Consider the following 25,614-nt stretch of genomic DNA (forward strand, 5'->3'; position numbering starts at 1 on the left):
TATGGGTTTGAATATTTCACAAATCAGCCCAAAAATATGTTACCTCTGTCTGTGAGAGTCGTTGCTGAATAAAAGCTACAAGTTCATCAAATTCCTGATCTTCTCTTCGAGCTTTTTCTGTGAGTTCAATTTCCTGTAAAAAGCCAGAATATACTCGAAGATTAAAGGATACTAAATGTCAAGCTGTCATGTTTATCCAACATAGAATTAGTTCCTACATCATATTTTCTGTAACTGTACTGTAACTAGCGTTATCTTCCCATCTTAAAAATTACAGCCAAGTTATGGAGACAGAACATACTTGACCAGAAGGCCCATTCCTTCTTCTTGGGTTTGAGCATGCAAGAAATGAAGAACTGTCAATAAAAGATCTAAAGAGGAACCAGATATTCTTGCACATGCAGTTACATCAGAGCATGGACACCAAGTGTGTTCAAAGGAACCATGTTACTCCTAACAAAGCCAGTGCTGCAGTCACGCCGTATCTTACCAATCTATGGCTTTCTTCTGCTTGGGTTTGCTTTAGTAACTCAAAGGCTTGCAGGAGGCCACGGAAATCTGTAATTCCATACATGCGAGCATATTTCTCGTATTCTTTGGGATCTACATTTTTGAGAAGTTCCAAGATATCAATAGGTTGATCTTCCTCTTCTTCCTTCCTTTTTGTTGGAGTGCTATTCAAATCAATGACATAAGTTAAATATACAAGGTTTCGTTCCTAGAAAGTTGTTTACTGAAAAAAAGCATCAGCTTAGAGCTGCCCTGTGCAGTGGAATCCTTTAGTTTAGTCTAGTCAGGTGCTTCTATTTTTAGTACTCTTATTCATATTTACTGAATATTAAAAAATTATATCTTGGTCTGAGATACATAATAAAAAATGTTTCTTCTGTGTTGATGGCAAGTTAATCTATAAAAACTTTCCATATACCTTTTAAGTTTTGCCCTGAGATCCCCTTCAACAACTTCTTTCTTTCTTTCTTCAACTTCTAGGTTTACACTCCTCTCAATTTCACCATGTTGGTTAAAAGCTACACATTTGTACATGCCAGAATCAGTTTTTATTGCATCCTTTATTGCTAGTTTGGCTTCATCTCCTCTCTGCTGGATTATAACGCGACCTCCCTGGTTGAGTTGCCTCCATTTTCCCTTCATCCATTTAACATTCGGAATTGGGTCTCCTCCAACTTTTGCAATAAATGTTGCAACAGTCTCTGCAGAAAGATGCAAATTAGAAAGCTAAGTCTTTCCAGCTGTCTATGACAGCAGGACATAATCTCAAACAAAAGGTATAGGCAAAGAGAAGACAATGTCCTTTTTTGAAAAGAGTTCTTACTTTCCATGACTTTGATACTCTGAGGCTCTGACACAAAATAAAGTTTTCCTTCCACTTCTGCTTTCTTAGCTGCTGGTGCAGCTGCTGGTTTTTCTAAAAAACAGAGTCAAACAATTAAAACAGATGGTTTCATGTAATAGTTTATGTTCATGCGTGATGATGCTTCCAAAGAAATTGTAAAAAAGGAATTAATTACGTAGATGGAATAAAATATTGTGCAAGAGATAAAAATGCAAAATACTTTCATACTGTTTTAACTAACTTGTATTTTACTTTCCAGATGAAACTGAACACTGTGGGCCATAGTGTGCAGTTCATTAACTTCAGTCAGGTCATTTATACTCTGCATGGATGTAAATTCATAGATGGATATGCAAATAAGAAGCCTCATTTTCTAAAATGGGTCAGTTTTTAGTGAGGTATTCTCTTTTCTGTCTATTTCTGGAAATTTCACCCTAGAATTTAGCCAAGAGTTACTTGCATTTTTTTAACAATGATCTGTTAAATTAGTTTTTTTTTCCTTTTGCATAGTTCTTAGCCTTGCGGCTACCCATGTAGTGAAAAAGATACTATTTCTACATATTACTGAATTCTTATGTCTTTTATGCAATGGTAAGACAAGACCTACATGGAAGGACTCATGCTTAGACAATATTTGCTTTCAGCTAAAAGGTCAAAACGTCTTAGAGTTGTAACAGTCCTGAAGCAATTAGCCTCTAAGACCACACGCTCAAATTCTTTTTGTATTTTCCTCTAACAAACGCCACTGTTCCCATCCTTTCCATAAAATATGCATGTCCAAGTAATTTCACTCATTTAGCTTGCATTTTTCTTAAATTCAGTGTTTAGATTTAGAAACTAAATTCTTACTTGTTTCGGTGAGAATATACTATTGGTTTGACACTGATCTCCCACTGTTTATGTCACTATTTATACATAAATTATTGTTAAATATACTGTCTTCCCAGATTGTACAGTTTTGCAAAGAACTAAAAGATACTAATTGTTTGCTATTAGATTATTAACATTTTTGTTCCACAGAAAACAAAGTAGGATGGAATTTTGTTTTAAATTTCCAACATATGCCTTGATTTTCTCCATGTTACTGTACCTTTAACTGTCACTTTAGATTTGCAAGTATCAGTGCCAGCTGTATTTGAAGCTTTGCATACATATTCTCCTAAATCGGATTTGGTAACTGCAGCAAGTTCCAGAAGAGCTATTCCATTAGCAAAGCTGAAGTTGCATCTGTCTGAAGCTCTTATTTCTCTCCCTGCCTTCAGCCACTGAATCCGGATTGGCTGCGATCCTTGGACGTGGCAGCGGAGCTGTAGGGTATCACCTTCCTCTGCTGCTGCTGGCTGAAGAGGCTGGTCAAAAACTGGAGGCTTTTTAGGTTCTGGAATATGAAAATGCTTGAGTGAATACTCAAGGAAGGAAAGTATGATTAAGAATGTAAGAGAGAGAGATATACATGTGATTCTTAAGAAGACAGTGGCAAGGAATGAAGGAGGATAAACAGAAGTCTGAGGATGTCAATGATAGATTTAGAAAAGGAAATAAATATCAAGAGAACATGTTTTCTATGCAAACATGCAAGAAATATTTTTTCTCCACACAGCAAGGATATTCACATGCAAAAAATAGCATAAGAACTAAAGTGCTGCTACTAGGCTGCAAAACTATACGAGCACCTTTAAAGAAACAAATATGCAATCTCCTGCAAGAGTATTATAATGAAGTGCCGTGCTGCCACAACACACTGTCAAGGCTGCCCAAACTTAGATGTAATTGCACAGAAAAACTGTTATGCCATGAAAAGAGAACAATTAAAAATTCAACAGAACTGTCACATAAAGATTTCAATGTCCATTTTAGATTAGTCGTAGCAAATAGTGAAAAAGTAAAAAAGCCCCTCCCTAAAAAATATTGTTTTATTTTAATCACAAAATTAAAAGGATTCCTTGATTTTGTGTTTTAACTCAGGACAAATTACTGCTGTTAAGGTAAGTAAAACCCGCTCATAAGATAGAAGCTGTATATTTGCAGCTAACATACAACAAAGAAAAGTAAGAAGTGAAGAAAAATAAGACTTCAACTAACCTCCGATAACAACAGAAGATGTACACAACACACTTCCTGCTTCATTGGACACTTTACAGGTATATAAACCAGCATCTGATTGCTCTACGCTCTTTATATGCAAAAGTAAGGTATTGTTTTTGAAAGATATTTCACAATGAGGGCTTGAATGAACTTCCTGATTATTTTTATACCAAGCAACAGTCAAAGGCTGAGAGCCGGAAACACGACCCTCAAGTTTAAGTTCATTCCCTTCTGTTTCTTCTACTGCTTCAGACAGTTTCTTAGTAAAAGTAGGTGGAGTTTTTCGTTCTGTAAAAAAAAAGAACATATTATTCAAATTTTATGAATCAAACCTGAAATGAAAAATTCTTAAGAAAATGTTTCAAGAAAAAATTCAGCATTGGGGAACTGATATTTGCTCTCATTTAAATAGGATTTTTTTTTAAAGTGAAAGTATGCCAAGATAAAGAGCAGGTGTCTTGCTCTTACAGTCACTGTCATAGTTGATTTTCCTATTTGAAAAAAAAAATCCTCTTACGTTGATTTAAGTCAAATGCCATCTAAAAATACCAAGATTTTTGTTGAGTTCTCAAGAAAAAAATAAGCTGAAGCCTACAAAGAAACTAGGCCAAAGAAAATATTCTTCCATTTCTCCTCCCATTGTTGTTAGTGACCCTTCCTAATTCCCTTAAGGGACTCATGGGTATCTCCAGATAGGTACTTTCAAGCTACACCTCAAAAGTTTTCTCAAACTTATCTTGCAGCAGTAAGACTAATGTCCTGTATAATTAAAGGAAGAAAAATGTACACACAATGTATTATCTATTCAGTACCTTTAACAGTCAGTTGAGCTGTGCAAGAGTCCTTTCCGACTTCATTGCTAGCATAGCACGTATACTTTCCAGAGTCTCCCCTGTCAACTCTCAAGATGGTCAAGTGGGCTGTGTTGTCTACATAACTGATCTGGTAGTTTCTTCCTGTTCTAATCTCTTGGTTATCTTTTGCCCAAGTGACTCTAATAGGCTGTGTTCCAGAAACGTGACACTCAAAGTCAGCACTTTCTCCAATAATACCATCCACAGGTGTAATTGGGATGTCAAAGAATGGAGGAGTCTTCCCTTCTGAAGAGTGAAAGAAATAAAAATGCATCACTTTAAAATCTCGAATTGCTTTAAACCTCTGGGAAATAAATATTATTTGTACAATATTAAATCCATATATGAAGCAAAAGTGAGTTTTAAGATATTTCTGTTAAATATTTCACAGCCCACTGACCTGTAAGGAAAAGCCTGCCACTAGCAGAAGCAGTCCCAATCGCATTGGTAGCTGTGCAGGTATATTGCCCAGTAAGGCTCCTATCTGTCTTCAAAATCTGGAGAGTTGCTGCATTATCTACGAAGGATGTGTGAACATTGTAGTCGTCTTTTACACGTACACCGTCTTTAAACCAAGACACTTCAATAGGTTCTGAACCAGCAATGCCGCAATCAAATGTAACCGGTAAGCCAACAGTTTCATGAACATCTCTTAATTTTCGTGTAAAAGAAGGAGGAAGTTTACGCTCTGTAAGAAAACAGGTATTGTACAGTGAGGGCTTTCAGAAGATATGCACCTATTGCTGTACTCACCAATAATCCCTACCTAATATACTGTAGAGTATGCTGGATTTTTGCTCATAACTTCTGATTAAAAATGTTATTCAGCATATCATTTATTTGGAACCTGATGTGAAAAGAGCAGTGTGCATACGGTTGCAGGAAAATATATAACCATTCTGCCCTCAGTTACACCCAGTGAGCCTATTTATCCCTCAGGACTGCTAACGGTGAAAACAATCAAAGCAATATCCTCAATGGGGAAGGAACATGCAGAAGCTTGTATCTCTACCGAAGAGCTGTGGTCAGTAAGAGACGTTTTTTTGGTTAGCTTTACTGGTAGGCCTTCGGTAATAGAAGACAGTGCCACAGGGTATCTTACACATCAAGAATCAGTAAAGTATTTAACAAGGAAAAGGTAATCTTTGTTTTTTGAAATAGCAAAGCATACTTAAGAAAAATAGGCCATTTTCCTATTTTTTAAAATGAAATATTCACCTTGAACTGTCAGCAAAGATGATGAAGCAGCCTCCCCAACAGTGTTTTCTACTTTGCAGATGTACTCCCCACTGTCACTACTGTCTACCTGGCTGAAAACCAGAGTGGCAACTTGGTTCCTAAAGTGCATTTTCACAGTAGCAGTTCCTCTTAGCTTTGTATCGCCTTTGTACCACGATACAATCATTTCTGGTGTTCCAGCAACCTGGCACTGTAAGGACGCAGAATCCCCAACAGTCACCTGCGCTGGCTCCAAGGGTGTAATGAAGTAAGGTGGTTCTGAAGAACAAACACACACCATTAGCATAAAAAGGTATTGCACAATGACCATTAGAAGTTCAAATAACACTTGATGAAGTGATGGTGTCTTGACGCACCTAGTATTGTGATTGCACCATGACAATTATCTTGTCCAGAATCATTTTCAATATGACAAGAATATTGTCCCTGATCTTCTAGTTTGCTACCGGGGATTTCCAGTATGGCAGATGTTTCTGTTGTGGTGATGCTACACTTTTCAGAGTGTGTTATTTTTACTCCATTTTTCTTCCATGTCACTGAAATTGGTGGAGTACCCGTATATGCGCATTCCAAGATTAAATTTTTCCCTTTCTCTACACTTAAATCGTTCACCTTCTTCACAAATTTGGCAGGTTCTATAATGAACAATGGGAAGAAAACAAATTAAATAAAGACAAGAGATCATTTTTAGAAGCACAAGCAGCATAAGAAACTGTAGTCTGGACAAACCTTTGACAAAAAGATGTGTTGTGCAAGAAATCTTCCCTGCCTCATTAGAGACCTGGCAGGTGTAGTCTCCACTCTCAAGTGGATGTACATCAAACAGCTCCAGTTCTGCAATTAAATCTTGCAAGGTGATATTGCATCTGTGTCCTGGTACTAGCTCAAGACTACCTCTAAACCATTTAACTTCCAATGGAGAGGAGCCTTTTATGATACTGGTAAAGGTTATGTTTGCCCCAGATAAAACATTCAGTGGTTCAGGTTTCTTCACAAAAGATGGTGGTTCTAAGCATGCAAATAAAAAAGACAGAGAAGAAGTACATTTGAATTTCTGATGAAGAGCACAGAAATCAGAAATATGTAACAAAGCAAAGAACGAAGTATTTTTGAAAATAAATTTGTGCCCTCTGACTCTGGCTTCTTATTGATACTGACCTCTAACACTCAAAAATGAGCTGCATTCATCAGACCCAGCTACGTTAGTAGCTGTGCACAAATAAGTTCCCATATCAGATTCCTGAAGTCCATTCACTTTCAGAGAACAGGTATTGTCTGTAAGGGTAGCCTGATACTTGTCTCCACTGGTAATCTCCTGTCCATCATGAAACCAGGAAACCAGAATAGGTGGTGACCCATAAACTTTGCACTCCAGTACAGCAGCAGCACCCAGCTGACCATACGTTTCTTTCAGTTTTCTTGTGAAAGAAGGAGGTATAATACGGTCTGCATTTGTTTAAAAAAAAAAGAAAAATTACCATACAGCAGCTTAAAATGAAAAAAGTTCCCCATGCGTAATAAAATCAGTTAACTTTCATTTGATGTGTCTGCTTTAGCAATCTGCTCCTACACACCTAAGTCATTGAAAAATTGATAGTTGATGGTTAAAGACATGCTAGAGCTTTCATTCACACTTTTTGAGGGACACCTTTTATTTTTGCAGTTCTTTTTCATAAGCAACAATATTGCACCCGCTGTCCAAGAAGACATGTAAATTAAAGTTGAAGAAATTAAGTCCTTGCAACAACTTCTGCCCCTCAGAGGTTAGGTAGGCATCTATTCTTGATGCCTGTCAAAGTGGTATACCAAGTACTCCTAAGATTATACAAGCAATGAGTCTCTCAGGCTGCCAATCATGAGAAACTGTTTCCTATCTGAAGGCTTTGTAAAAGCACTATAGGGTCAGATGTGACTCAAAAAGAGTAATCAACTAACCTGAAACATGCACTGAAGCTGTGCAGCTGCTTTTACCAATACTGTTTTTCACCTCAAAAGTATATTCTCCACTGTCTTCTAGTCCTGCATTGAGGATCTTAAGCCCAGATACTTTGTTGAAGAAACTGATTTTATATTTATGGTCAGTGGACAGTTCGTTCCCATCCTTAAACCACCTAGCAGTAAGCTCTGGTGTGCCGTCTACTGTGCATTCCAGAGTACAAGAGTCTCCAGCTGTAACTTTGACTGGGCCTGGCTTCTCTACAATGACTGCAGGTTCTGCAACGAGATGCAAGTCACAACATTTTCAAAAACAACAATGCAATAGTTATTAGTATCATAACAATTGAAATTTTAAAGCATCTTAAAACATTGTGGTTTTTATCCCATGCTACCAACCTAGCACTGTCAGCGTGGCAAAGCATTCCTGAACTCCAGCATCATTTTTTATCTGACAAATGTATTTCCCAGCATTGGCTGGTTCCGCATTTCCAATCCGCATAGTTGCAATGTTTTTGGAATAGGAGATCCAAAGATTATCACTTTCTCTAATGATTTCCCCTTTGTCTTTTAACCACAGAACAGAAATGGGCTGTGATCCTTCTACTGCAGCCTGCAGTTCAATCGACTCCCCAACTACGACAGTGACATCACTCAGCTTCTTCACAAAGGTTGGTGGTGCTATGTAAGAGAAGATATTTAACAGTAAAAAAACACGCCAGGAGCGGAAAAGTAGGAGGAGAATGACAGGAACAATGAAATGCCAAGAAGGTGCCAATATTTATACAAACCTCTTAGTGTTACAGAGCCAATACAGGAGTCACTTCCCACATCATTTACAGCTTTACAGTGATATTCACCGACATCTGCAGTGTCCACACTGAGAATGTGAATACTAGCTAGGTAGTTCTCGGACATGACCTTATACTTCTTGCTGCTCCGAATTTCTCGTTTGTCTTTATACCATGAAATCTGGAATGGAGGAGTGCCCTGAAGCTCACATTCCAGGTGAATATCAGACCCTTTCAAGGTCTGGACTGGATGGGGCTTCTTCGTAAAAATGGGGGGTGCTGAAAAAAGAAGAAAGGGTTAAAGTTTGTGTTATTTGATCAAAGGAGATAAAGAGGACAGACTGTGCAAGCAGCTGTTCTGATGCTGAACAGCAAAGACAAACCATAAATAAGAAAGATCTCTCACAACATAACAAACAGGCAAGAGATTTGCCATTTATTCAGACCGGTTTTGGCCTCTCTGACTAAAGAAAGTGGGATTTAACAGCTTTTCCACAAAGGAGGACTCATACAGATAGAAAGGTAAGGAAAGAACTGGGATTCTGACCTTTTACTTTCAGTGAGGTACTGGTGCTCGCACTACCCGCCGGATTCTGAGCTTCGCAAGTATAGTCACTACTGTCCTCAACACTGAGGTTGTGCATTTCAATGACTGCGACAGAATCCACAAAGGACATTCTGTATTTTTCACTGGGATGGATCTCAGTTTCACCTTTGTACCAGGTGACTTTGATTTCTGGAGATCCACCTATTTTGCATTCATACTTAGTGGAATCATGCTGTTTCACAAGTCTTGAGGAGTCCAGTTTCTTAATAAACCTTGGTGGTTCTGGAAAGCCAAAAAGGGGAGATGATGCTTTAAACTGCTTTGATTCTTTGAATAAGCAGGGAAATATGTAACAGAAAATGTAAACTTTGGGGAGTTATGCAAACATTCTAATTTTGCAATTGCTATGAAATATTTTTTAGGTGCTTTCAAGTTGGTCCAAAATCTAGATTAGGAAGCAAACAAATTCTCGATCTGCATTGCAGTTAGTTTCTCCTTACTTTATTGTCCCACTCTACTTCACCTTCTGTGTATTCAGTATAGATCAGCTGACATGTAATATCCTCTTGCAATACATGAGTAGTCAAATGGAAATGCAAGAATCCAAACTGTCCAGCCAAGAAATATTATTAAGAGCATTTATGCTGAGCATTATAACAACAGCTTTATATCTTAATATGTCATTAACTATTGATAGTCAATAAATGCATTTGCATTATAACCCTTCACACATTTATTGCAAAGCCAAACATGAAGGTGCATATAAGGAATAAAAGTCAAGGAGCTTAGGTAGCAACAAAAGAGGTTCAAAATAATCATGCTGGGAAGAATTATGAGATGGCTGGTATTACAGAAATTGGTGTTAAAGGCCCTGTGACTGAAAAGTAAACCAGATGGTTACATTTTGTTCTGTAAGGAGAGAAAGGAGTGGAGGTTTGACACTTTTCATCAAAAGTACCATACCGATGATTCAGAATCACAGGATTGAATGCTCATAGATCAAAGATATAACTAGTAAAACCAAGAGGTGGTAATGTAGGCACAACAAACAAATCTCTTTGCAAAACAGGATGAAGTGCCTCTTTGTGCATCTGTCTGTAAAGTGTAGGAAGCATATCTATTTTATTGTGGGTTACTTCAACCTGTGGGACATTTGCAGAACATCCTATGTTGTTAGTAACAATACTTCCTTAGAGTTTCTAAAAAGAGAAACGATGGCTTGTTAACATGATGACTCTTGGAACCTTAGTAATTTACTATCAGATTTCACTTTGACAAAGAGTTGGTTATCTATCTGCATGTTAACAGTTGCTGAGTAGTCACACTCTAATTCCATTCCTTTCCAAAAATGACGATATACAAGTTAGTAAGATATATACTTAGAATGTAAAGCAGTTTTTAGAACTTAAAGCAATTGTTAAAGCTACAGATTGGGAACATTAGATGTTGAAGTGGGAAAGTTAATAAAAAACTGGGAGATTTTCAAGATCAATGGAATAAAAGATCTTAATTCTACAGAAAAAAGGCTGTGTGTCATAGAAATGTGACAGCATCTGCTCAAATTAAACACATGCAAACACATGCAAACAGCTTGTCCTTCCAAGTTCTATAGAAACTGGCTGACAAACAATGAACATCATTAATTTTGCAGCTCTGGGGAAACTGTACAAACTCTAAAGGATTGAAGTGAGTGCAAGTGTAAGTTCAGGATCAGAAAAGAAAATAATAATCCTGGGGAAAAAAAAAATAATGTCAAGATTTTATGAATAAAGAGTTGAACAGTAAGAAGGTAAATAAGGTCAGTCAGGATCATTTTATGAATAGTAACTCTGGTCAAATAAACTTATTAGTAATGTTATCATTAATAATAAACAGAATTGTGATTCTGGTGGAAACAAGCTTTAAATCTTTTAAAGAGGTTAGATTCCTTGCTATAAACTTTCAATGCCTTTTGTAAGTCAAGCTACATAATAACAGCATCCCCACTTGCCACTGAATTCACAGGTAATTCAGTCTGCCACACTCTTCCCACCCCCACCAAGAAAAATCCCTATGGATAGAATATGCTCTAGATATATATAATACATTTGACAAGCAATTATTACAAAATCTTGTTAGTGGTAGTTCAGCTTCTTGTGTTATTTGTCATAGAGAGTAAAAGCCATAGTATTTACTCTTCAAACGTGTTTGGGTTTTTCCCCCCCCAAATTCACACAAAGGGAAAAAAAAAGAAAGCACTAAACCAACAGAGACATTTGAACTCATGAGTAATTTAAGCAGTGTATTTTACATCCGTTCTTTTATAAAATCAGTAAGAATGAGATATCCGGAACAGCTATAAATAAATCCAATGTTCCCACCAACATTGAGGAAATTACACTAATATACAAGCGTCACTTGTACCAAGACAGCTTGATCCAGTCATAAATTTAGATCATTGAAATGTATAAGATCCACACACTATGTGGAGAAGCGAAGTGCTGGCAGAATGGATATTTGTCACCAAGTTTGCCCTCAGATCCTCCAATTTTGCTGTCTAGAACTGCAGTTTTCAATGTTTTCAGTCTTTGAAAGAGTAAAACTATTTGCAGAAGCTGCACACCCAGTAAAAATACATTTAAGTCTCATAAGTGAACTGAGTTTCTCTCAGTTACCTTTCCTTCCCCTGGACAACTTAGTGAATGTCACTGCTGGAGAAAGACTTTAAGGAAGACAGATTTTGCTAGACAACAGGGCCACTCATAAAGGTGCAACAGGGTACTAAGTCAGAGTTAACATTTCAATGGAAGAATCCCTTTGATAAGACAAATCACGCACTATACCAGACCAGAATAAAGATGAATAAGTATTTAAGTATTACAACAATATTTAAATGAAATAAGACATCTCAATATAGCCTCTTGTAAAGGTTGTTAGTCTCACACATGTCTGCATTCAAGGCTTTTTTTTTCTGGGTGTCTGCCTTGCAAAGAAAAGCCTTATGAACACTAAAGCTCACAGCAATACCTTGTACAGCCAGCTGAGCTGCGCATTTGTCCTTTCCAACGCTGTTGCTGGCAGTACATGTGTAGAGTCCAGCATCCCCTTTACTGACTTTTAGGACTGTCAAGCTGGCTGTGTTTTCCACCAACGTCATCTTGTAGTTGCCACCTGGGCGGATCTCTCTGTTGTCTCTGGTCCAAGTAATCCTCATGGGAGCAGAGCCAGTCACGTGGCACTTAAAGGTTGCACTTTCCCCTAGCGCCACATCAATAGATACTGGCTTGATGTCAAAGAAGGGAGGATGTAGTTGTTCTGCAAAGAGGAAAGCATGGCAGAGCTCACCACCAAGCCCTCCTCACCACACACCTCACCATGCCATGCCCATGCTCCCTGGCCACCATACAATGGGCAGAGTGGGAAAAATGGTGAAGAAATAAAAGAGCAAAGACATACCAAAGATCTTTGTTTAAGTGTGAACTACAAACCTGTGAGGAGAAGCTTGGCACTGGAAGATGCAGTCCCCAGAGCGTTTTGGGCTGAGCAAGTATATTGGCCACAGTAAGCCATACTAGTTTGCAAGATCTGGAGAGTCGCAACATTATTTAAGAAGGCTGATTGCATATTATCACTGTCGCTTAAGAGAACCCCATCCTTGTACCAAGACACGTGAATAGGCTCTGAGCCGTTTATGCGACAATCAAATGTCACTGGGGCACCAACTGCCTCTTGAATATCTTTCAGTTTTCTGGTGAATGTAGGGGGAAGTTGACGTTCTGCAAAACAATAATAATCACCACTATAAGTAGGAGGCCACCCTGTCAATCTAGAATTAGTTAACTCTGAAATTAATAAGAACCCCTTTCTGTAGACAACAAAGAGTTCCTACAAACTACCCCAGGCAAGAGTGGGCCTTGGTCCATCACCTTTAACAACAAGCAAAGCTGTGGAAGTGGCGAAGCCAACGCTATTTTCTGCTTTGCAGATATATTCTCCAATGTCACTATCCTCCACGGTGGAGAATGCCAGTGTTGCCACATTATTCTTGAAGTGCATTTTGCAAGCCTGTGTTGATCTGAGCTTGGTGTCATCTTTGTACCAGGACACCTTAATTTCTGGCGCACCACCAATCTGGCATTTTAAGATCACGGGCTCGCCAACCTTCACCTCCACGCGGTCCAGGTGCGTGACAAAATAGGGTGGTTCTAGGGAAGGAGAGAGCATGGTAAGCAGAGGCAGAGCATCACTGGGGTGCTTTAGGGGGACCAGGGGTGATGTGTACCTAAGATAGATACAAGGCTGTGGCAAACATCCCCACCCGCCTCATTTGCCACCTCACAGGTGTATTCGCCTTCATCGCTCTTGGTGCTGTTGAAGATTTCAAGAATGCCAGATTTGTCAGTAGTTGTAACGCTGCAGCGTGGAGACTGAGCAATGGGCATGCCATTTCGTTTCCAGGTGACAGAGATGGGAGGGGTGCCTATGTAGCCACTTTCCAACACGATGGACTTTCCCTGCTCCACACTGAAATCACTTAATTTCTTCACAAAGACTGCAGGCTCTGCGGGGAGGCATAGATCAATAGTGAGAGGGACAGATGTGGCAGGGCTGCAGGCAGAGCATGAAGGGAGATACCTGTGTGTACACACACATACACACACAGAGAAACACACCTTTCACAAAGAGTTGGGTTGTGCATGAGGCACTGCCAGCATCATTTGTGACCACGCAGGCATAGTCACCGCTGTGGCCTGGCTCCACATTGTACAGCTGCAGACGTGCCACAGACTCGTCCAGAGCGATGGAGCAGTTGCTGTCTGGCACCAGCTCCCTGATGCCTCGGAACCAGGTCGCTTTGAAGGGAGTACTGCCCTTGATGTAGCTGGTGAATGTCACACTTGATCCGGGCAAAACTTCCTGAGGATCAGGTGTCTTCACAAAAGAAGGTGGTTCTAAGGATCATGCAAAGAAATGAAGAGGGAGAGAAAGATGTTAATAGGAGAGTCACTGTGGGGGTGGAAAACTGGAGCAGGTTTAAGTCAAAAAAAAGAGAGAAAGAGGGAGAAAACAGAAAAAAAAAATCATGAAAAAGAAACCATGGGGAAACCAGAGGGAAGGAAGAGAAGAGGGAAGAAGAATTTTGTTGAAGGGGGCTGTAGTATCCTTCCACTGACCTTGTACAGTCAAGAAGGCACTGCATTCATCAGATCCAGCCACATTGGCTGCCACACAGGTATATGGCCCTGTATCTGTGACATCCAAGGCATTCAGCTTCAAAGCACAAACATTATCCAAAAATGAGATTTCATATTTTTCTCCACTAACAATCTCATTCCCATCCTGAAACCAGGCCACAGATATGGGGGATGTGCCAGACACTTTGCACTCCAGAAGCACTGAGGATCCCAGCACCCCATTTGTTTCCTTTAGTTTTCTTGAGAATGAAGGAGCAACAAGACGATCTAAGTAGGACAGGGCAGAAGAACAGGAAGAAAAGTGTTGGGTTTTTTTCCAGGGGAAAGGAAAGGGGTGAAAAAAAAAGCTTCCTTTAAAGACAAGTGTGAACAACAAAGACATAGAGCTGACCTGAAACATCAACTGAAGAAGTGCAGCTGCTGTCCCCCACCTCATTTTGGACCTCAAAAGTATACAAGCCCCTGTCTCCCCTGTCTGCAGAAAAGACTTTCAAAGTGGATATATTGTTGAAAAAGGTAATTTGGTATTTGCGGTCGCTCCTTAGTTCTCTGCCATCTTTGTACCACTTGGTGATAAGTTCAGGTGTTCCTCCTACTTTGCATTCCAAGGTAAAAGGATTGCCAGCCATTACTGTGATCGGCTCGGTCTTCTCTAAAATGACTGCTGGTTCTGAAACAGGAAGGGAGGGGTCAGTGTGTCACCAGGAAATCTACCTGCAAACCGGTGAGCACAGGACATAACCAGAAAACAAAGGCTGGTAGAAGCAATTGTGCAAGCTGTAAGATACAGTACCTGTGAAGCAGGCTATACCCACCTAGGACTTGTAAAAAGGCAGAGCACTCCCGCATGCCAGCATCATTTTTGATCTGGCAGATGTACTTCCCAACATCAGCTCCTTCTGCACTGGCAATCTCCAGAGTTGCAATGTTGTCCATAAACCACATTTGGACATTTTCACTCTCCCTAATAACTTCACCCTTGTCCTTGAGCCAGACAACAGAAATTGGTGGGGATCCTTCCACTACTGCCTGCAGGGCTGTTGGCTCCCCGACGAAGATTGCAGTGTCACTCAACTTCTTGGCAAAACGTGGGGGTTCTGATGGCAAAAACAAGGTGGCAGAGGAGGGTTAATCATGCATGCCTGCTTGGAAGAGGGACAGCCAGGAGATCAAGAAAAGAGGGCGGTGATGCTGTTGATCCTCTAGCATACAAACCTTTGAATTTCACTGGGCAGGTGCAAGTGTCGCTTCCCACCTCATTCATAGCTTTGCATTGATATTCTCCAGTATCTTGAGATTCCAGATTGAGAATATGAAGACTGGCAACGGAGTGCTTTGCTGTCACCTTGAACTTCTTGCTGCTCCTGACCTGCCTCCGGTCCTTGAACCAAGCCACCTCAAAGGGTGGAGTCCCTGCTATCTCACACTGGAGCATAACATCTGAGCCTTTAAGAGTGTCCACAGGGCTTGGCACCTTGCTAAAAACAGGTGGTTCTATAAAAAAAGAATCACATTATAATGTGTGAGCCTGATTCCCTGGGTGGGTTTCTGGACAGGAGCAGGAGGCAACACATTCAGGAAGGGGGCCTACACTTATTCTTCTAAACCCATATTTAGCTTCCAAATACGTGGCCTCACCTCTAAAAAATGCTGAGCCCCCCGCATCTCCCAGCAAGCCATCCCAGCACTCAGAGTCCCAAGGGCAGAAAATGTGACACTTCTGCACCTGTTTGGAGTCAGTGCTCAGTGGCCCTCCCCAAAAGCCACTCTCCCCTCTCTCCAGGACCACACTCCAGCTTTCCCCACCTCTTTCCAGTCATGAAAGCTACCATCAGTGAGGCTCAGCAACACAGCCCCCTCTTCCGTCTTAAATTTCATTCCTGCCAGGATCACTGTGTATAAAGAGGAGACAGAGGGATAGCTGCAAAGTATGCCCAGCTTCCTCACCATGGCTGGTGTTCCATCTAGTCCATGCTTCCCTTGTGACCTGACAAGCTTGCTCTGTTCAGCTTGCAATTAACTTAAATGGGGAGACAAGGGAATGGCTGCACAATGCTGAACACCCACCACTATTTCCTGCCTGGTCTCCACTGCTTAAACACAGCAGTGTTTGAATGTGAGAGCAGCTGGAGAGACACTGCCCCAGCAGCCACCAACTGCCATAGCAACAGCTCCCTGTCCAGGGGGATGTGCAGCTGGGAGTGGGCCTGGAAGCCAGGGATTCTGGTGGTGCGTGGAGCCATGCTGCTAACCTTTCACTGCGACTGAAGTGCTGCAGCTGGCTGTGCCAGCAGAGTTATGGGCTTCACATATGTAATCGCCGGCATCTTCAGCGCTGGCACCTAAGATGGTTAGCATCGCCACGGAGTCTACAAAGGACATATGGAGCTTGTCGCTCGCCTGGAGTGCCTGATCATTTTTGTACCACATGGTTCTGATCTCTGGTGTGCCACTGATTTTGCATTCAAGTTGAACTGTGTCTCCCTGCTTCACGAATCGCAAAGCTTCAGGCTTCTTGATGAACTTGGGAGGTTCTGCAGAACAGAATAAGTATGTAGAGAGTGACAGTATACCTGTTTGCCATGTGAAATCTACAGTGCTGAGCAAGAGTTATGGGGAGCACAAGAGTATTGGGGCACAACAAAGTAAGCTTGCTACAGCAGCTGGCTGTATCCCCAACCAGAGTTTCTTCTCAAGGAAAGACGCAAGATGGAGAAAAGAATGCAAAGACAACAACTAAAACTATGTTCTGTCAACTCTGGAGCCTGCTGCATCAGACAGCTGGAGTCGTAAAAAACACACGAAGGATGATTGCTCCACCTAAGGGAAATTTTGCTGTTACCTTTGAGGGGTGAAAATATCCCCAGGCCAGCATGAAAGATTTGACAAGCCCTTCATCCCCCGGAGCGGCAGAAATACGGTAGGGATAGTTTCACTTGCTTACACACCTTTAAAGCATATTTCTGCATGAAGAACTTAAGTGATTCATAGTCTAGATTAAATCAGCAATTCAGAACTCCAATTGAAACTTTAGCCAATTTGAAAGAGTCACCAATGCTGGCCTACAAATGCAAGGTAGTTGTGTTTACCGTATCACTGTTTTCCATACAGTAATTGCTATGTGTGAATACCAGTGTGACTGTAGTTTAAGCACTAATCACAAAGCAAAAAGCAGCTCTCCGAACAAACAGCTTCACAAGGGGACCTTTCCCCTTGGAGATTTTGCAGGCACACAAGGCTTCTACTGTCATGCAGTATGATAGAAGGTCCCCACATGGTATATGTCTGCTTTCTGGAAAGCTACTTTCTATATATTTCCAAACTGGAAAGTGTGGAAGATGAAACTCAGTAACAAAGAGGTCTCTTTGCCCAAGAAAAAGAAAACACACAAACGAAGGTGACTTAATCTTAATACCTTTGACACTTAGTTGGGCTGAGCAAAAGTCTTTCCCAGCTTCATTGCTAGCTTGGCACGTATATTGGCCAGAGTCTCCTTTACCCACTCTGAGCACTCGAAGGTGAGCTATGTTGGCTACAAATGTAATATTGAAGTTTCCTCCAGTTCGGATCTCCCGGCCATCCTTGGACCAGGTGATGTGTATTGGCTGGGCTCCAGTAACATGGCATTCAAAGTCAGCACTTTCCCCAAAAGGCACGTCAATAGATTCTGGTTTGGTGTCAAAAACAGGTGCTTGCTTGGGTTCTAGAAACACAAGAAAACAGTTTAATACTCATACCTCATGAAAATCCTAATTCAACACACAGATACCATCGCATGCATGAAATAGGAAGGGGGAGCCTGTGATCCAGGCAAAAGTTTTGTAAGCCAACACACCTGCCACTGTGAGCCTAGCACTTGAGGTGGCAGTGCCCACAGCGTTGGTGGCTGTGCAGGAGTACTGCCCGGTATGATTCATCTCGGTTCGCACCAGTTGCAACACTGCAACATTATCTACAAAGGATGTGTGCACATTGTGGTCATCGCTTAGCAGCACACCATCTTTATGCCAAGTCACAGTAATGGGTTCTGAGCCATTGAGCCGACACATAAATTTAAGGGGTAAACCAACAGGGTGCTCAATGTCCTTTAATTTTCTTGCAAAGGAAGGTGGTCGTTTGCGCTCTAGAAGAAAGCAAGTAAAGAATAAATATGCCCCAGGAAGCAGTTTTTTTATAGTTTTGCAAAAGCAAAAGAATTTGTAGCAAGCTAATATAAAATCATCACCTTGAACTGTTAAGAGAGCCTTTGTAGATGTAGTTCCTACACTGTTTTCTGCCTTGCAGATATATTCTCCACTGTCCTTGCTAGCCACTTTGTTGAAAATAAGTGTAGCAACGTTGTCTTTAAAGAACACTTTGTAGTCAGGAGTAGACCTGAGTTTTGTATCACCTTTGTACCAAGACACAATGATTTCTGGTGTTCCAGCAACACGACATTGCAATGTTGTATAATCCCCAACTGACACCTCAAGAGGTTCCAAGTGTGTAACAAAATAGGGAGGTTCTAAAAAAAAGAAGCAATTAGATAGGCTCATTATAGTGCCAGGCCTTGGAAAGCACGTACTTGAAAGAAGAGGCAAGAAAAAGAAGCAAAGGGAGGACACACCTAGGGTAGAGACTACAGCCTCACAAACATCTCTTCCTGCCTCATTTTCAACATAGCAAGTGTATTCTCCTGCATCGTCTTTGGTGCTGTCAAGTATTTCCAGGATACAGGATTTCTCTGTAGTGGTGATGCTACACTTCTGAGATTGAGTGATGGTGTGGCCATTCTTCTTCCATGTCACAGAGATGGGCAGGCTGCCTGTGTAAGTGCCCTCCAGGATGATGGGCTTGCCAGGCTCCACATACTGATCGCTCAGTTTCTTCACAAAGACAGCCGGCTCTAATGAAGGGTAAGAAGTCACAAATGTTGAGCACAGCTGGACAAATGGAGGGAAGGAAACAATATTTTAAGGTAAATAGAGAGACGCAATCTTTACAAACCTTTTACTGTAAGGTGTGTTGTACAATTTGCCCTGCCAGCATCATTAGTCACTAGACAAGTGTACTCTCCGCTTTGGAGAGGAGTTACATCAAATAACTCAAGCTCCACAATGGAGTCCTCCAAGTAGATATTGCATTTGTCCCCTGGCACAAGCTCATTGGCCCCTCTAAACCAGTTCACCTTAAAAGGAGGGGTTCCTCTGATAACACAAGTAAAAGTGATGCTTGTGCCTGGCAAGACATCCAGAGGCTCTGGTGTCCTCTCAAAAGAAGGTGGTTCTAAACACACAAGAGAAAAAGAGAGTTAAGACAGGTTGCTACAGCATAACCCTAGCATTTCCACACACCTAGTGAAGATAAAGAACAAAATCTTTATTTTCCCATCAATAATTGTAAATATACTCCCCCGAGTATATTTACAAAAGACAATGGGCAATTTCAAGAGAGAAAAAGGAAAGAATAGCTCCGAGAGCTTCCTGACCATCATGTACTGACCTTGTACGGTCAATACAGCACTGCATTCATCTGAACCAGCTATGTTGGTAGCTTTGCAGGTGTAAGTTCCAGTATCTGAGTCGCTCAGTGAATTCACTTCTAAAATACATAGGTTATCTGAAAAGGAGATCTGATGTTTTTCCCCATTGACTAACTTAAGTCCATTTCGGAACCAGGCAACAGAAATAGGAGGTGAACCCGACACTTTGCATTCCAGCAATGCTGAGGAACCCAGGACACAAGGGGTTTCCTTTAGTTTTCTTGTGAAAGAAGGAGGAATGATTCGATCTGCATAAGAAAACATAATAAATCCATGGTTAGAAAAAAAAGGAGGGAAGGAACCGAAGAAAGGAAAAAGAACATGACTGAAAGAAAGTTTTTGTAAAAGATGGAAGACAAGCAACCCAACCAACCTAAAACATCAACTGATGCTGTGCAACTGCTTTTCCCCACGTCGTTCTGCACTGCAAAAGTGTACAATCCACCATCCTCCTTTTCTGCATCCATAATTTTAAGTGTAGATACTTTATTGAGGAAAGTAATTCTGTATTTTTGGCTGCTTGTCAGCTCTTTGCCATCCTTGAACCACCCAGTGGAAAGCTCCGGTGTGCCTGCCACTTTGCACTCCAAAGTACAGGCGTCTCCTATAGTAACTCTCATTGGCTCTGCTTTCTCTACAATGACTGCAGGCTCTGCAAGGAGAGACGGGTAACATGTATGGTGAAAACAGGATTTCATTAGTACTACTATAAGTATTATAGCACTATAAGATGGGGCTTACACATTTGACACCAAAGAAATCTCTGTTAGGCTGGAGAATTTTTTCAGTTCTGTTTTTTCCACCTTTTATGCTACCCTAACTGGAGATTTCAGACGCTCTCCAAAATGAAGTAAAAATATTTTTAAACTCCTAAGAGAGAAATGCACTGTCTGTCCTTCTCCAAGCAGGCATGAGCAGAAGACATGACTGGATCCCATCACAGCGTAGAGGCCTGTGGTTCCTTTCACCCCTATCCCTGAACAACTGGAAATAAGGAACCTGACTACTGCTTGCTGGGGACACAGGGATTCTCTGTTTTGATTGTTTTGAACTCAGGGGTGTAAGCAAAGCATACAGATGACACTAAATAGCCAAGTTCCTAACTTTAAAAAAAATCTTTTATAAACTTGTGCTTTTTACCAACCTAGAATAGTTAAGGTAGCCATGCACTCGCGACTTCCAGCATCATTTCTGATCTGACAGATGTATTTTCCAGCATTGCTTGTCTCTGTGCGCACAAGTTGTAAAGTTGCAATATTTTCCATAAATGTGATCTTCGTATTTTCACTTTCTCTAATAATTTCCTCTTTGTCTTTAAGCCACTGCACAGAAATTGGCTGGGAGCCCTCAACTCTTGCTTGTAATTCTACTGGTTCACCAACCACAACAGTCATGCTGTTTATTTTAGTCAAGAATTTTGGTGGTTCTGAAGAAGAAATATGCAGTTATAGTAAATACTCACAGTATCTACGTAAAGAAAAGCGACGCAGTGCCATTGGGAGCACTGCAGAAGGCATATGTGCCAATACTTTACCTTTCAGCTTCACAATGCAAAAACAAGTGTCACTTCCTACGTCGTTCTGTGCTTTGCACTGATATTCACCAACATCTGCAGCTTCGACATTAAGAATGCGAACACTTGTATGGTAGTTTTTGGATGTAACCTTATACTTCTTACTACTGCGAATTTGTCTCCTGTCTTTGTACCAGGTAATGTCAAATGGTGGTGTTCCTGAAATCTCACATTCCAGGCTAACTTCGGTTCCTTTGAGCATGTCTACTGGAGAGGGCTTCCTGCTAAAGACAGGAGGTTCTAACAAGGGGAGAAAGGAACGTTTTTAGAAAGGAGTCTGGAGCTATTTGACCAACAAACAGTTTACTGATACCAGCTTCTACACAACGAGACTTCTGAGAAAATAAACAGAATGGGCAAGGACTTTCCTTATTTTCTGGGCACATTATGAAATTATCTTGCAGGTAGTTGAGCATTCAGAACTCTTAGCTCCTCTGTAGAAAAGGTAAACAGAGGGGTGACCCTTGGCAGAGAGGGTACAGGTCTCATTTAGCTCAAATGGTAGTAGTCTCAAATACAGGGTGTAAACCTGACATTTATCAGTCTGGGTCTGTTCTTTTTCTTCGTATTTCAGCTCCTTGATATAACAATTCTCACTATGATCTGTCTTAGATGTTGACAAGCATAGAACTGGGGAACACCTAGCTTAGGACTCATCTGCACTAAGAACATCTCTCTTGTTCAGGCTCTGACAGAGGGAGTGAGGGGGCATCAAGAAACAAACATGACATGAAGAAAAAGAAATTAATCTGTGGATTTCCAAGGGATAAAACCATCAGGGAAAAATAGGATGTATTCAGAGAACAAGAGGACAGCTAACCTTTCACTATGACTTTGGTGCTACAGCTGGCCTTGCCGGCGGGGTTGTGAGCTTCACAGATGTAGTCACCACTCTCATCAGTACTGAGATGATTCATTTCAAGCACGGCCACAGAGTCAATGAATGATGTCCGGAATTTTTCACTGGCAACGATTTCATGGTCATTTCTGAACCACACTACTTTCATCTCTGGAGATCCACTTACTTTGCACTCAAGCCGGGCTGAATCACCCTGCTTGACCACTTTTGTGACCTCTAGCTTCTTAGCAAACTTGGGTGGTTCTAAAAAAACCAGAAAAGTGGGGTCAGGAAGATCTGAATTAATACTGGAAAGGAAAGAGTAGGGAAAAGAGCCAAACAACTGTGGGTTGCGAACACAGGGAATTCACTTGGCAGTGTATCAAAGATCACTTCAAAAAGGAAAGAAAAGAAATAGATGAAAAGACTACAACACAAGAAAGAGTGCACACCTGTTACCATCAATGTTGTAGCGCAAGAGTCACTGCCAACGTCATTTGAAACGTGGCAAGTGTAATGCCCACTCCTAGAAGCATCCACCGAATAGAGGGTTAAGAACCCAGTTGACCCTTCAATCCCAATGAAACAAGTCGGACCAGATACAAGTTCTAAGTCTTCTTTGAACCACTTTAGTGTAAAGGGTGGTGTTCCTTTTAGTGTGGCCTTAAACTCCACTGTGGAATCTGGAATGGCTTGCTGGCTTTCAGGTTTTACTAAGAAGCTTGGTGGCTCTGCAGTTTTTAAGAAAAACAAATATTCAGTTACATCAGAAATGTCTAAGAATGAAGAAAATTAGTGAGGTAAGCATGGAGACCAAGTTTTCAGCAGTAATATTAAGAGGTATAAGAGTGTTATGTTAGCATAAGATTTAAGGTATTTTCCCAGCATCTATCACAAATAAGAAAAAGCAGTAAAAGAGTTTCAAACCTTTCACAGTCAGGACAGCACTGCAAGAATCGTTCCCAGCAACATTAGAGACACCGCATGTGTAATTTGCAGTGTCTGCCAGCTCTAGATTAGCAATCTCGAGTGACACAGTGTTCTCGTGGCACAGGCTTCTATATTTTGCACTGTCAGTTATCTCTTTTCCATCCTTAAACCATTTTGCAGTAATGGGGAGTGACCCAGAAACTTTGCACTCCATTTGGATAGAAGATCCCAGAACGGTATCCTTTTTGGTTAGCTTTTTGATAAATGCAGGAGGAATTGATTGATCTGCCCAACACAAAAAATGGCAAAAAACACACTGGTTACCTTCTTGCCTATCTTCCACAAACAGAGATTATTATTTTTTCATTCCCTCCCTGCTGGATTGGTGAATTTGCCAAATGACAATACAAACCTAGCACAGTCAGAACAGCTTCACAGGTGCTACTTCCGAAGTCATTTTCAACCTTAAAACTGTATGTACCACTGTCCTCCTTTGATACAGGTTCAATCCTGAAACTGGCCACATTGTTTTCAAAGCTCATTGTGTAGTATCTACTGGGCAGGAGCTGTTTGCCGTCTTTGTACCATCTTATTCGGAGCTCCGGTGTCCCAGCCACAGTACACTCCAAAGTCACGGGGTCTCTTTCTGTGACTTTAAGTGATTTAGCCTTTTCTATTATCCGTGCAGGCTCTGAGGTATAAAGTGTATAAAAATGGCAGTTAGCTAAACAGATAGGGGACTGACTTTCCAAGTACTCATCATGGATGAGCTTGAAGGGTCACACCTTGTACACACCTTGTACAAAAAGCAAAGCAAAGCACTTCTCCACACCAGACTCGTTCTTTGCCTGGCAGGTGTATCTCCCTCTGTGGCTGAGGTCAGCATTGGTAAGTTTCAGTGTGGCCACGTTGTTCTCAAAAGTAATATGATGGTGCTCATCGTCTTCTAGTATTTTCTCATCTTTTATCCATGACACAGATAAGGGTTGAGCGCCTGCTACAACGCACTGGAAGGATGCGGTACCTTTCAAAATGCTAGTGACGTTCTCCAGCTTCTTGACGAAGGATGGTGGTTCTGTGGTGTAAGGTTTTGTTTGTTGTTTGGAAGGGAAGTCATGGAAAGGGAAGAGGGGAAAGAGAGATCATATAAAGTCATCCTACTCACTACAGTTTTGCTAGGGGATGTAATGTTTGGGGTATGCTTCCTAGAGGACTGACCTTTCAAGCTGAGCCTTGTGCTGCAAGAACAGCTCCCACCTTCATTTGATATAATACACTGGTATTCACCAATGTCTGAGACATCACAGTTAGTCACATTAAGAGTAAATACTGATTCTTTGGTGGACATGGCATATTTCTTGCCGCTGAACATCTCCTTATTGTTCTTCAGCCACTTCACCTCAAATGGAGGAGTACCAGTCACTTCACACTCGAGTGTAGCCTCCAAACCCTTCACTACCTCAGTGGGTCTCAAATCCCGAACAAATGTTGGAGGCTCTACAAAGAGGAATAAAGGGAAAGTAGATAGTGACATTGAACGGTTTTGAGGGGAGAAGTAGTCTCCCCTACTCCATCATCCCGGCTATGTGGCATAGCTGGATGATGACAAGATGTTCAAAACCAACCTTTTACTTTCAGCTCGATGCTGCAGCTCTCACTACCTGCATCATTGTGGGCTTCACAAACATAAATCCCACTATCTGACACTCTGGCTTGAGTGACTTTCAAAGTGGCTAAACCGTCTACGAAGGAGATGCCGTACTTAGCTTGGTCAGTCACTTCGTTCCCATCCAGGTACCATGTGACGTGGATGTCTGGTGTGCCTACTACCTGGCACTCGAAAGTGGTGGACTGTCCTTCACGCAAAGCTACTACAGAAGTTGGCATCTGAATAAATCTGGGGGGTTCTGGAAGATGGACAGAAAAGGTGAGGCTTTATAATATTCAAGGTGGTTTAAAGAAATACAGGGGTTTCCTATCCCCTCCCCGCAAATTGCACAGAAAAATCAGAACCACAAAGAGAAGAACATTGAGTTGCACACCTTTTACAAACAGAGCTGCTTTGCAAGTTGCTGTCCCCACATCATTGCTTATCTGACAAGTGTAGTTCCCGGAGTCAGATGCCCTAGCTGAGAAGAGCTCCAGTACACTAGATGTGTCGTCCTTCCAGACAGATCGATTGGCTCCAGAGAGGAGCTCCTGGCTGTCTTTAAACCACTTTATCTGCAGAGGAGTAGAGCCTTTCACCAGTGCTTTGAACTGAACCCTAGCATTGGGCACAACCTCTTGGGACTGGGGTTTTTCCACAAAATATGGCGGTTCTATAACATGTAAAAAGGAAGAAAAAGGATTACTCTGAGACAGGGGAATTCCAAAATTATGAATGAGAGACCTAACACAAGACAAAGAGGGAGCTCAAACCTTTGACTGTTAAGATCCCACTGCATTGGTTGCTTCCTGCCTTATTTGTTGCTTCACAGGTGTAAGAGCCACTGTCTCTGCCTTCCAGTTTATTGATTTCTAGAAATGCAGTATTATCATGGAAAGAGTATTTGTGCTTTTCACTTGCTGTTATTTCTTGGCCGTCCTTATACCACTGGATACTTATAGGATGTGAACCAGACACTATGCATTCCAGGTGGACAAAAGACCCCTTAATGCTGTCCATTTTCTTGAGCTTTTTGGTGAATTTAGGTGGTATAATAAGATCTATGCAAAACAGAGTAAAAAGACAAAGTATGAAATTCAAACTTGATCGTGGCAGATGTCAGCT

General features: G+C 41.2%; 1 protein-coding gene across 1 annotated transcript in view; it reads right to left on the reverse strand.

Annotated features, from left to right (window-relative positions):
• The window catches only part of LOC104081196 (titin-like), a gene marked incomplete at its 3' end in the record, with an annotated part of 69,896 nt that overhangs the window by 14,031 nt on the left and 30,251 nt on the right, over positions 1 to 25,614 (reverse strand). Inside the window, exons 22-65 of the mRNA XM_009583834.1 lie at positions 25,263 to 25,550; positions 24,884 to 25,162; positions 24,467 to 24,748; positions 24,060 to 24,338; positions 23,638 to 23,916; positions 23,254 to 23,532; positions 22,839 to 23,126; positions 22,364 to 22,642; positions 21,894 to 22,175; positions 21,035 to 21,313; positions 20,645 to 20,926; positions 19,874 to 20,152; positions 19,461 to 19,748; positions 18,966 to 19,244; positions 18,586 to 18,864; positions 18,205 to 18,483; positions 17,815 to 18,102; positions 17,395 to 17,682; positions 16,232 to 16,513; positions 15,195 to 15,473; positions 14,795 to 15,076; positions 14,371 to 14,649; positions 13,959 to 14,246; positions 13,458 to 13,736; positions 13,067 to 13,345; positions 12,711 to 12,989; positions 12,273 to 12,560; positions 11,812 to 12,099; positions 8,806 to 9,087; positions 8,259 to 8,537; positions 7,867 to 8,148; positions 7,468 to 7,746; positions 6,691 to 6,978; positions 6,262 to 6,540; positions 5,889 to 6,167; positions 5,512 to 5,790; positions 4,694 to 4,981; positions 4,252 to 4,539; positions 3,437 to 3,727; positions 2,445 to 2,732; positions 1,334 to 1,426; positions 929 to 1,211; positions 491 to 674; positions 44 to 133 (exon numbers count right to left, since the gene is read on the reverse strand). Of these exons, the coding sequence (XP_009582129.1) occupies positions 44 to 133; positions 491 to 674; positions 929 to 1,211; positions 1,334 to 1,426; positions 2,445 to 2,732; positions 3,437 to 3,727; positions 4,252 to 4,539; positions 4,694 to 4,981; positions 5,512 to 5,790; positions 5,889 to 6,167; positions 6,262 to 6,540; positions 6,691 to 6,978; positions 7,468 to 7,746; positions 7,867 to 8,148; positions 8,259 to 8,537; positions 8,806 to 9,087; positions 11,812 to 12,099; positions 12,273 to 12,560; positions 12,711 to 12,989; positions 13,067 to 13,345; positions 13,458 to 13,736; positions 13,959 to 14,246; positions 14,371 to 14,649; positions 14,795 to 15,076; positions 15,195 to 15,473; positions 16,232 to 16,513; positions 17,395 to 17,682; positions 17,815 to 18,102; positions 18,205 to 18,483; positions 18,586 to 18,864; positions 18,966 to 19,244; positions 19,461 to 19,748; positions 19,874 to 20,152; positions 20,645 to 20,926; positions 21,035 to 21,313; positions 21,894 to 22,175; positions 22,364 to 22,642; positions 22,839 to 23,126; positions 23,254 to 23,532; positions 23,638 to 23,916; positions 24,060 to 24,338; positions 24,467 to 24,748; positions 24,884 to 25,162; positions 25,263 to 25,550 (11,951 nt within the window). The remainder of the gene's footprint in view (positions 1 to 43; positions 134 to 490; positions 675 to 928; positions 1,212 to 1,333; positions 1,427 to 2,444; positions 2,733 to 3,436; positions 3,728 to 4,251; positions 4,540 to 4,693; positions 4,982 to 5,511; positions 5,791 to 5,888; positions 6,168 to 6,261; positions 6,541 to 6,690; positions 6,979 to 7,467; positions 7,747 to 7,866; positions 8,149 to 8,258; positions 8,538 to 8,805; positions 9,088 to 11,811; positions 12,100 to 12,272; positions 12,561 to 12,710; positions 12,990 to 13,066; positions 13,346 to 13,457; positions 13,737 to 13,958; positions 14,247 to 14,370; positions 14,650 to 14,794; positions 15,077 to 15,194; positions 15,474 to 16,231; positions 16,514 to 17,394; positions 17,683 to 17,814; positions 18,103 to 18,204; positions 18,484 to 18,585; positions 18,865 to 18,965; positions 19,245 to 19,460; positions 19,749 to 19,873; positions 20,153 to 20,644; positions 20,927 to 21,034; positions 21,314 to 21,893; positions 22,176 to 22,363; positions 22,643 to 22,838; positions 23,127 to 23,253; positions 23,533 to 23,637; positions 23,917 to 24,059; positions 24,339 to 24,466; positions 24,749 to 24,883; positions 25,163 to 25,262; positions 25,551 to 25,614) is intronic.

The sequence above is a fragment of the Fulmarus glacialis genome, unplaced genomic scaffold (genome assembly GCF_000690835.1).
Source record: "Fulmarus glacialis isolate BGI_N327 unplaced genomic scaffold, ASM69083v1 scaffold24298, whole genome shotgun sequence".
Lineage (NCBI taxonomy): Eukaryota > Metazoa > Chordata > Aves > Procellariiformes > Procellariidae > Fulmarus > Fulmarus glacialis.